We start from the raw sequence: 10,378 nt of genomic DNA on the forward strand, positions 1-10,378 counted from the left end.
AAATTGGCGGACGATTTTGTAAGTATTATTGACGTATCTTATTGTAATTCGATTGAATAAGATACGGTCTAAGTAATCAAATTATTTTATTACTTGGATAAAATTATTGTTTACGAAACAATTGAAATTGAATGAATAATTTATTATAAATACAAGACTTTGTAATTTATAATTTGATAAACCGTTTTGGTACAAGTAATTACGAATTACAAGTCGATTTTGTAAATGACATATTTTATGAGTATGTTGATTTTTAATATGTTAAAAATACATTACATTGTGACATGTCATGTAACATGTAACATGTGACAAATTGACAAATGACAAAATAAAATGGACTACCCATTTTATTTTGAGTGTGCCGAAATTATGGAGGGAGTATGAGATTTATATTGTGTTTTTATCTTAAGTGGAAAGCATAATGATTATAACTAGCTAGTAGCAATGCAAACCTAGTTTTTCTTGAGAAGAATAACTAGCTCATGCATTGGCTCTACTCTCCCCTTGCCAACCGGTTTTTGAAGGAGAAAAAGGCCAATGGTTTTTCTGTTAATCATTCACAATTTTACATTATAATTTCTAGTGTAAGAAATTATAAAATACTCTCTACATCTTATGAAAAATTAGAGAGATAAAATCTCCAAAAATCCTTCATCTTGGCCGAAATTACAAGAGACAAAAACAAATATTTTGGGTCAATTTTTAGTAGCATTAATATTGTTCTAGTTCTAATAATATTAGTCTTTTAAGAGGTTATCTTGGGTATTCATATTTGGGAGGGATTCTAAGCTTGAATCTTTGTTCATCCATATAAGGAAAGCTCAAGAACAAGTAAGAAGGAGATCTTACTTGCGCCCTTTAATCCGAAATTCCAAAGTAAGAAAGACGATTTCTTATCTATTCTTATTCATGTTTGAATGCATAAGATCTAGTTTTAATTTATGACTAAATTAAAATATCACATATATGAATATGTACATTAATGAGATTAATGGATTCTAACAGGTTCGACATGGTTTTCCTCGTAATTGTTGATGGTGCAGATGTGAGCTGGCTCGCTTCTTCTTTCGACGCACAAGGGCATAGATGTCACGTTATCGGGTATGTTGATGAGTGAGGCCAACTTTGCCAAGGCATCGGCAAATTGGTTTTCCTCCCTAGGCAAGTGGAAGTAGTCAATTCGGTCGAATAATTCGGCTTTTTGATTAATTTTTTCTTGGTAAGGTGCTAGGCTGTCGTTGAGGACTTTCCATGATCCAAAAACTTGATTGATGATGAGCGAGGAATCACCAGGGACCCTCAATCTTTTGATGCCAAGTGTTATGGCTGCTTGCAGGCCGGTGAGGCACGCTTCGTATTCGGCGGGTGCGTAGGTAACGGAGAAGTCTAGCTCGACTGAGATCGGAATGTGTCCACCTTCGAGTGATATCCTAAGAATTCCTACTCCAAAGCCTCTCAGTTTTGATGCACCGTCGAAGTATAGGTCCCATGCGTCAGTGTCGGAACAAAGGATGTCTTCATCAGGGAGTGACAATGTGTTGATCGTTGGATCCTCGTTGACGGGGTTTTCTACTAGGAAATTGGCCTTGATGACCTTTAGGGGTAAAAATTAGTGATCGAACTTAGATAGCATGAGTGTCCATCTAGATAGTCTTTTGTTCAATACGGGCTTTTCGAACATGTACTTGATTGGGTCCATCTTGGAGTAGATGTGAACCATGTAGTTGAGCATGTAGTGTCGCGGCTTCTTTGTGGACCATACCAAAGTGAGGCATGGTTCTCCGATTGGGTGTACTTGGTCTCATAGTCGATGAACTTTTAGCTAATGTAGTAGATGCCTCGCTCTTTGCCGTTGAATATCTGCGCTAGCATTGCTCCTATGGCCGTGTCGGTGACGGTCAGGTACAGGGATAGGGGTGTTCCCTACTGTGGCGGCGTAAGGACAGGAGGCTTGCTAGGATTGCCTTCATCTGCTCGAAGGCCTTTTGGCAATCATCGTCCCAATCGGTGTGATTGGTGATGCGGAGCTTTTTGAAGTTAGGCTCGCAATGCATGGTGAGATTGCCTATGAAGCGGCTGATATATTGAACTTAACCCAGAAATCCCCGAATCTCCTTCTCGTTCTTAGGCCGAGGCATTTGTTGGAGAGCTTTGATTTATGTTGAATCGGTTTCGATGCCTCTTTTACTGATAACGTGTCCCAGGAGTTTTTCGGAGGTGACCCCGAATGCACACTTCTGAGGATTTAGTCTCATGTTTTATTTCCGAAGACGGGCGAAAAATTTTCGAAGAACGTTAATGTGGTCATCTCGTTCTTTTGATTTAACGATCATGTCATCGACGTATACCTCCACTTCCATATGCATCATGTCGTGTAGGAGAGTGGTGGCGGTTCTTTGAAAGATTGCTCCGGCGTTGATTAGACCGAAAGGCATGACAGTCTAGCAATATGTGCCCCACTGTGTAGTGAATGTAGTCTTGTGCATGTCCTCCTCAGCCATTTTGATTTGATTGTATCCGGCATACCCGTCCGTGAATGATAAAAGGGCGTGTTCGGCGGTGTTGTCCACTAACATGTCGACGTGTGGGAAGGGGAAGTCGTCATTTGCACTCGCCTTATTCAGGTCTCTGAAGTCAACGCAGACCCAGCTTATTGCTTGCCCGTCCAGGCAAGGGGTCGACTCAAACTTCACTGGTGTAGCATTGGTGCTGTTGTCGGGGATGAAGTAGGAGTCTTGAAAGACTTCTATACCCGAATTTCTGACCTTTAACATGGGATCATAGATTGGCTGAGTAAAGCCGTTGTAAGGTTCGGATTCTCCTTCAAGGATGAAATACCCGTTGAGGGTCAAATGGTATGGGTGGAGGATGACGCCTTGCTTTTGCGCTTCCTCGTGAGGAGGCCTATCTCCCGGATGTCTTAATCAGATGGTTCGAAACCTAGTTCGAATGGGATTTTGGGAACCTTGGCCTGTTTCTGGGAAGGCAAGGTGCTTTTCATTGGGTTAACGGACAAGTCCGGAAAGTACCACTGACGCATGAAGATACGGTTGATCGTGAGGTTTAAGAATGGGTCACAATCAAAAGGTGTTGGGTCGTCGGTTAGGGAATTCACGGCTTGAATCCCCACATTTTGTTGTTGACTTCCTCAGTGACCTGAGAGGCTATCCCCTTCTCCATGATAGCCTTGATTGGGGATGTAAGAATGGCAATTGTTTTTCCATTAAAGGGGACCCTAATCTTCTGGTGAAGGGTAGAAGTGACAGCTTAAGTGGCATGGATCCGAGGACGCCCTAAGAGCATGTTAAATGATGCTTCGATGTCGAGCTCTTGGAAGTTGACTTGCCTTTCCAAGGGTGTAGTCGTGACGGTTAAGGTAGTCAGACCGGCGACTTTACGGCGAGTACCGTCATAGGCGCGAACTCCTTGGTCGGCTAGGACAAGGTCAGCTTCCTTAATTCCTAATTTGTGTGCAGTTTTGAGCGGGATGACACTTACAGGACAACCATCATCGACATGGACCATGGGTATATTCCTCTTCAAACATTGGACAGTTATGTATAACGCCAGGTTGTGGTTGCTTCCGAAAAGAGGGATATCCTTGTCGGAGAAGATGATGGTGTTGCTCAACTTAGCAATGTCTTTTGGCATGTGAGCTACCACTTCTTCAGGTGAGGAGGTGGATAGTACTAGCAATCTTCCCATTGCTTGGAGTAAGGCTTGATTGTGTTCGAATGACGTGGCTATCAGTTGGGAGATGGATATTTACGCTTTGGCTTTTAATAGTTGTTTGAGGATGGAGTTTTTTAGGACCCTCGGTTGGCCATCCATGTCTGGGACGATCTGGTCATCAATCGTCAGCGCGTTGTTTGTCTTAGGATTTGGGTTTTGGTAGGGGCGTCCAGATCGGGTAAGGTGATCGATTTCCTTGGTTTGATTTCCTTTTCCATGGACGGTGTAGAAGTTGTCTACGTCATCTCTCCAAATGCCTTTGATTTCTAGGTCACGAGCAAACCTTAAAGGAGTGCTCCTTGGTGTGTAAATTCTATGGGGATAATTTTTGGGAGGGTTATTTCTATGGAATATGTCTGAGATGCATGCCAGAATGAACGTGGAGATGGTCCACCTTAGAATTGGGAGTTTTGGGTTTTTGGTGGATCCTCCCTTAGACGCGGCATGGGTGTTGGTGGGTTAAATATATGTCTGTAGTAAGCATCTTTAAGCCGGGTGATCCTTTCAGAGAGACTGGCGGTAGTCTTCTCGATTTGTTGAAACATGGTAAGCATGGAGGCGGCACTGAATATGAATGTGCCTTCCGGCGCGTCATTTCCCAAAGCATTAATTTTGCCCTCAATAGGCGGGATAAGGTGTGATCAATCCAGAATTGACTCATCGTCTTAAATGGCATGGATCCCCAAAAGGTTTGTTTTGTTGTTTGGTTTTGCAGGTGGAGGTAGGGGTAGTTCACCCTTCTCAATCATGTCTTAAATAACGTGTTTAAGCTTGAAACAGGTTTCGATGTCATTGGCTTTTCCTTGGTGATATTTGGAATAGGCGTTCGTATTCCAAAAAGAGTTTTCTTCACTTCAGGCGGGTCTAGAGTGGGCCCGATTGGTTGCAATTTTCCATGAGCCTCTTGATAGCGCTAGCATATGTTAACCCTAAATTGGTGAATGTCTAATGGGGACGTTCGGCTTTCTTTGCAATTGGTCCTAGGTGGTTAACCTCGTCGATTTTATTGGTTTTACTGTATGGACGGGATCCAGTTGATGTAGACCCTTGATAGCCTCTACCTATGGCTTTGGCCAAGACGCCCTTGCGTAGGTCATCCTTAATACGGATCCCAAGGATATGGAGATCCTGGAAGGTTTTGATGTTCTGGTACCTTAGGAGAGTGGCATATACCGGACGGAGGTTGTTGATGAATTTCTCCACCAGGGTTGATTCACTTGGTTTGCTCACCAATTGGGTGCCCACCCTTCTCCAGCAGGTTAGGAATTTGGTGAACCCTTCCTTGTCATTTTGGGTTAAGACCTCAAGGGTGCGGGTATTGGCTTGAATTTCGACATTGTCGGCGTATTGTTTAGCGAACTCAATGGCAATGTCGTCCCAGGTGGAGATGCTCTTTGGGTCAAGGGAAGAGTACTATTGACGAGGAATCGGTTCCAACGATGACGGGAAGATCCGGGTAAAGAGTTCTTGTTTGACTCCCTTGATTGACATATAATCCTTGAAGGCACGGATATGGTTGAGTGGATCCTCCACTCCATTCAATTGGGTACATCGGTTAAAGTGAAGTTGTCAGGTAGTTGGTCTCCGACGGGTTCGAACCTTCGGTTGTTTTCAAGGTGGATGTTGTTCCCACGGGCTAGGAATTGCTCTTACAATAGCTTGAGCCTTTTCTCAGTTTCGGCTAAGGATATAAGGTTATGTTCTTTGGACTCCATGCTCTCTAGAGTGTCAATACGGGTCTCGACACGACTTAGGTTGACTTTGAGAGAGGTGAGCAGGCAAGCTAGCTGAGCATTTGTGAGATCTCTGTTGTTATCATCATTGTTGTTCGACGAAGCTAAAGACAGGGCAACTATCGGAGGAAGAAAACGGCTCATGTTACAACTAAATCCGACACGAGTTAACAACTAAATGCAGAAGTCACACGGGCTGAAAACCGTCTTGGACTTAAAAAGACGAGGGCGACCATGTGTAGCACCTCGGTGCTGACTCGATCGATGGTGTGACGGTGTTGACTAGACCTTAACTCGGGTTCAACGTGATGGCATGACACCGTTGAATGGGTCTCGGTGATGAGACGACTCATAAGTAAAGACCCATAAGTACGTTTGCATTGACTCGGTAGACACGAGGCTGAATCAGATTGGTGGAGTAAAATTTTTGAAAATAAGCATTTTCAAATATACATTCGTTACATTATAGACGGTTTCAGAAAATAGAAATCTCAAAAACCGGCTAGTTAGGATTGAAAAGGCAGTCTTAGGTTTTCTTTTTAAAGACGGTTTGAGGTAGAGTTGTGACGGCTTTGAAAAATGTATGTCAATCCTGAAGACGTGTTTTCAAAATTTAAAAGGTGAAACTTTTGAAAATCGAAGTCTGAAAAGTTTGAAAGTGTTGTGGTCTTGAAAACAGTACATTGTTTTCGGGGATTGAAAAGGGTCATTATGTCGGCGCAAATGTGCTTTGAAACGGTTATGAAAAACCGGGTTTTGAAATCGCCATTATGACGGCGTACAAGGTGTTTTTGCAAACGGTTTTGAAAAACCATGTTTTGAAGTCGTCATTATGACGACATAAAACTTTGTTTGTGTTAGTTGTGAGAAACCAAGTTTTGAAATCGTTATTACGACGGTGTAAAAGGTGTTTTTGCAACGGTCGGCAACAGACCGAGGTTTGTAATAGCCATTATAACGGCGCGAAAGGGGCTTTTTGCGAATTTTTAATTGACACGGAAGGACTTATGATCACATTGCACATAAGCACACACAATTTATTATATTATGCATAATGTTGACACAGGTTTTTGTTTGATAAGGGTGGTTACACACCAAGCGATCAATCCCCGATTTTCGAGAGGGATACCTGTGGGAAATAATCTATATACTTCCCTTAATTTAGAAGGATTATAACGAATTTAACAATGATGATCAAAGGTCATAAACAAAATACATAAACAAAGTATAAAGGATTTAGAATTAGCCTTCGGTCCTAGCGAAATTGGCCTAAGAAAAATATCAAAATTGATATTCGCCTATTAGTTGCACCCAAGACGATATGAGATATGCCCTATTGATTATGCTAGAATCGATCTAAAATTTTCTGTAAATTTTTAGTTGTTTTGTGTTTTTTCTGATGAGAGAGAGAGAGGCTAGGTCAAGAAAAAGAACTAGAGTAGAAATAATTCTCTCCCTTTCTTTTTATACAGACCGAAACTTTGAGTCAATTAGGAAAGAAAAATCCTTCCTAATTTTCGGCCAAACTGACCGAAATAAGGAGTATCTCCTCCTTATTTTTGGTCTTTCCAAAAATATTTAATATGTGTTGAATTGTCATCTAGTGAGGATCGAACCCAAGACCTCTTGGTTTGTGTACCCACACTATTACCACTATGACACATTCATCTTGTTGATATTAAATATAACTGATTATACTTAATTACGAATTAACAGATTAATTTGTCCAAGCTAACATTACATACATTTAATTAAATATAACTTAATATATTTAATTTACGAATTGACAGTTAATTCGTCTCAACTAATATTATTTAATTTTCATTAAATAATTATCTCATCAACACATTCACTAACTTTTTAGTCATATTGGGCACCAATGTGATTATATTTTTATAACCACATTTCTCAAACACATCCTATAGGTGTGACCTTTAAGGACCAGTTGATCACCGCCATCTGTATGATAATAACGTTAAACTTTCTAGCAAGCCAACCGTTAATCAACTGATTAAATATAGGAAGTATACCCTTGTGAACCTGTAAGAGATTTATAAATGTTATCACACTAATTTGTGGAGGACACAAGCTCCAACAAACTCCCACTTGTCCTCACAAGTGTATGTGCGATAACCGATTCTCATATCCTATAAAATTTCTCCCACTCAATGTAAAACAATTTGCAAATCCGAATTCACAAAGGTCGTATTTTACAAGCGATCAATATCAAGAGTGGTTTCCCCGACTAGAGAGTAACTTAACTGATAAACGAATCAACATTCGAGCATGGCCATGCATTTCAGTTACAACTCCTTGAGTGGCCCTGAGAAATAACTATACCAGATAAGGGTTGGATATTTTCCTCAACTCGAATCCTGCAGATGTAAGCGCAGTATGAAATGACCCAGAAAAAATCTACTTAGCCTCGAGTTACGGCAGACCGTGAAAAAGAAACCAAAATCACCCAAAAACTGACTTAATCTCAAGAGACAGTCGATAGTTAAAAGAATCGACTCTAGGAACACAATGGATGTCCTATGCACGACCTGGCACCGAATGTTATTAAACATTTAGGACTCCATTACGTTGTCACAAAAAGTTGTCCTACGAGGTATCGTCATAATCTCGTATTTGTGATCGATCAGTCAACCGTTTGACTTATGGCTCGTTGAACCCACCATCAATCGACTGCACAATATAATAGCCGGAGTTATCAGCTCACATTGGTGATTACGGACCAAAAAAAATATAATGTAATTCAGTTCACTTTGTGGCGTTCAAAGTTGTCAGTACAATCCACATGAAAAACAAAATATCTATATAATATAATAAAACAACAACCAAAATATGTTTTTTCCCTCCAAACCCCACCTTCACATTAATCATAAAGTTTTTAGGATCCCTTAAAAATAAGCCTACTTAGTAGCCCAATATATGAGATTTCTTCTATGTCGCTAATATGAGAATTACAATAAATTTAAGATGAATATTTTTGTCTTACATAAATACTAATATGTTTGATTACTATTTATATTCAATACTAATATGTTTGATTAATTTTTTTACTATGAGCTTAACAATATTTTGTTGTCGATTTTCGAATATCATGTTATTATACCCTCCAACTTTTCTCTTACGTGTAAATTAAATAATCTAACAGCTAACAAATTGGATTTGAGAAGCATTGGGTAAATGTCTTCAGAGACGGTCTCACAATAAATTTATTATGAGATTATTTTATAATTTATAATACAAAATAGTATCATGGGCAATAAAACAGGTGAAAACATGATTAAAAATAAAATGAGTAAATTTATTATAACAATAGGTATAAAGTTAAAGAGTCATTTTGAGTCATAATTGCAATATAAAAGTCATGAAAATTGAAAACGCATAAATGGGTATAAATTAGTATTATATCAATAACTTATTTAAAGACAATCTCGAATCTCTCAATAATTGTTGTATGGTGCGACTACATAAATGTGACATTTTATGGTAAAAATTTAGCGTTTTATATTAGAAATTTACCACTATTTTGTTACTAAAGTCTAAATGTGACCACTTTCTAAATATAATCATTTTTACACAAAATGTTCACTATTTCATATAAATTGGTCACTTTTTCAGTCTCATCATACGGTCACACACAATAACTACGACAATTTGAATTCGAATCACAGATAACATTTTATGTATTTTTTTATGATTTAATAAATAGTAAACCCTTCTTTTGATAAATAATAACTCACTGTTCACACAGAAACGTGTGAAAAAATTGTTTTGAACCGAGTTGCACGTTTGTTATTTAATTTATCAATTAATAGACTACACCAGCACAACTGGTGGTTTAGAATCCGAGTATTGTACTAAAGTTTTCGAGTTTCGTTTTAAAAAATCCGAGCTATACTGTAAAGTTTCTTAACTCACACACTTAAAAATAAAAATAATTTTTTTTAAAAAGTTCGGAAAAATTACACATAAACTCCGATAAATGTATAGGGGTGAGTTGTACAATGTTTATTATACAACTTGAGGTTAATATATCAATAACCTATTTCTATTATAGTAGTATGGTTAATTAGAGAATTTTCAATGTATGCGAATGTGAAGTTACTCTTTGAAAAACACATGTATTACGAATTATACAAAGATTAAGTTGGTTGGTTATCTCATGTTTTCAATTCAAAGAAATTTGGAACTTTCCCTAACAGATGGTAAACGGGGCATTCAAAGTGACTACTGATTTACTTATTGGGCTAAATCCGAGTCGAGATATTTCAATTTGTTCTTTTTTTAGCTATGTCTGATTCCTATCATCGACATGTGAAAGTTCGATTTTTAGTAATAATGATTAGGTTATGATCATATATATTTATTCTTGCTTCTAAGTTAAGATCAATGATTTGAAGTTAAACTCTTCACAGATGCTCATAAATATTTTACTCATATTTAGAAATTTCATGGATATACACATATTATTTTAAGATAACTTTACATGATGTTTAAAAAATGCTTACAAATATACCCGTGCAACTTTGCACGGGTTTTAAGCTAGTTATATATAAAACGATGAAGTTATAGATAGTATATGAAAAAGATAATATATCAAAACCATAATCAAGTACTAAAACCCTGGAACATGTTAATTCCCATCGAATTAACATGCCATACATGCTTATCATAATTCAACGGTTTGGTGAGAGGATCCGCGATGTTATCATCCGTCGCAATCTTGTCAATCACTATCTCTTCTTACTCCACGTAATCACGGATCAGGTGAGCTTTCCGAAGTACATGTCTAGATTTGTTGCTAGACTTTGGCTCCTTAGCCTGGAAGATGGCACTTCTATTGTCACAATAGATGGTGATCGGGTCATTCGAACTAGGAACTACCGAAAGCCCTTATAAGA

General features: G+C 38.6%; 1 protein-coding gene across 1 annotated transcript; it reads right to left on the reverse strand.

The window, feature by feature from the left end:
* Positions 1–988: 988 nt before the first annotated feature.
* LOC141630077 (uncharacterized) lies at positions 989–1,775 on the reverse strand. The gene is made up of 2 exons (XM_074442955.1): positions 1,686–1,775; positions 989–1,594 (listed from the first exon to the last, which is right to left on the reverse strand). Exons 1-2 carry the CDS (start codon positions 1,773–1,775, stop codon positions 989–991), a joined length of 696 nt encoding a protein of 231 aa, XP_074299056.1.
* Positions 1,776–10,378: the final 8,603 nt, after the last annotated feature.

This window comes from Silene latifolia, chromosome Y, assembly GCF_048544455.1.
Source record: "Silene latifolia isolate original U9 population chromosome Y, ASM4854445v1, whole genome shotgun sequence".
In the NCBI taxonomy this organism is placed as follows: Eukaryota; Viridiplantae; Streptophyta; class Magnoliopsida; order Caryophyllales; family Caryophyllaceae; genus Silene; species Silene latifolia.

Coding starts and splice junctions, on each gene's coding strand:
- LOC141630077 (XM_074442955.1), bottom strand. CDS start 1,775: ATGCCTCACTTTGGTATGGTCCACAAAGAAGCCGCGACACTACATGCT. Junction 1,595..1,685: donor TCCAAGATGGACCCAATCAA/GTACATGTTCGA, acceptor TTACCCCTAAAG/GTCATCAAGGCCAATTTCCT.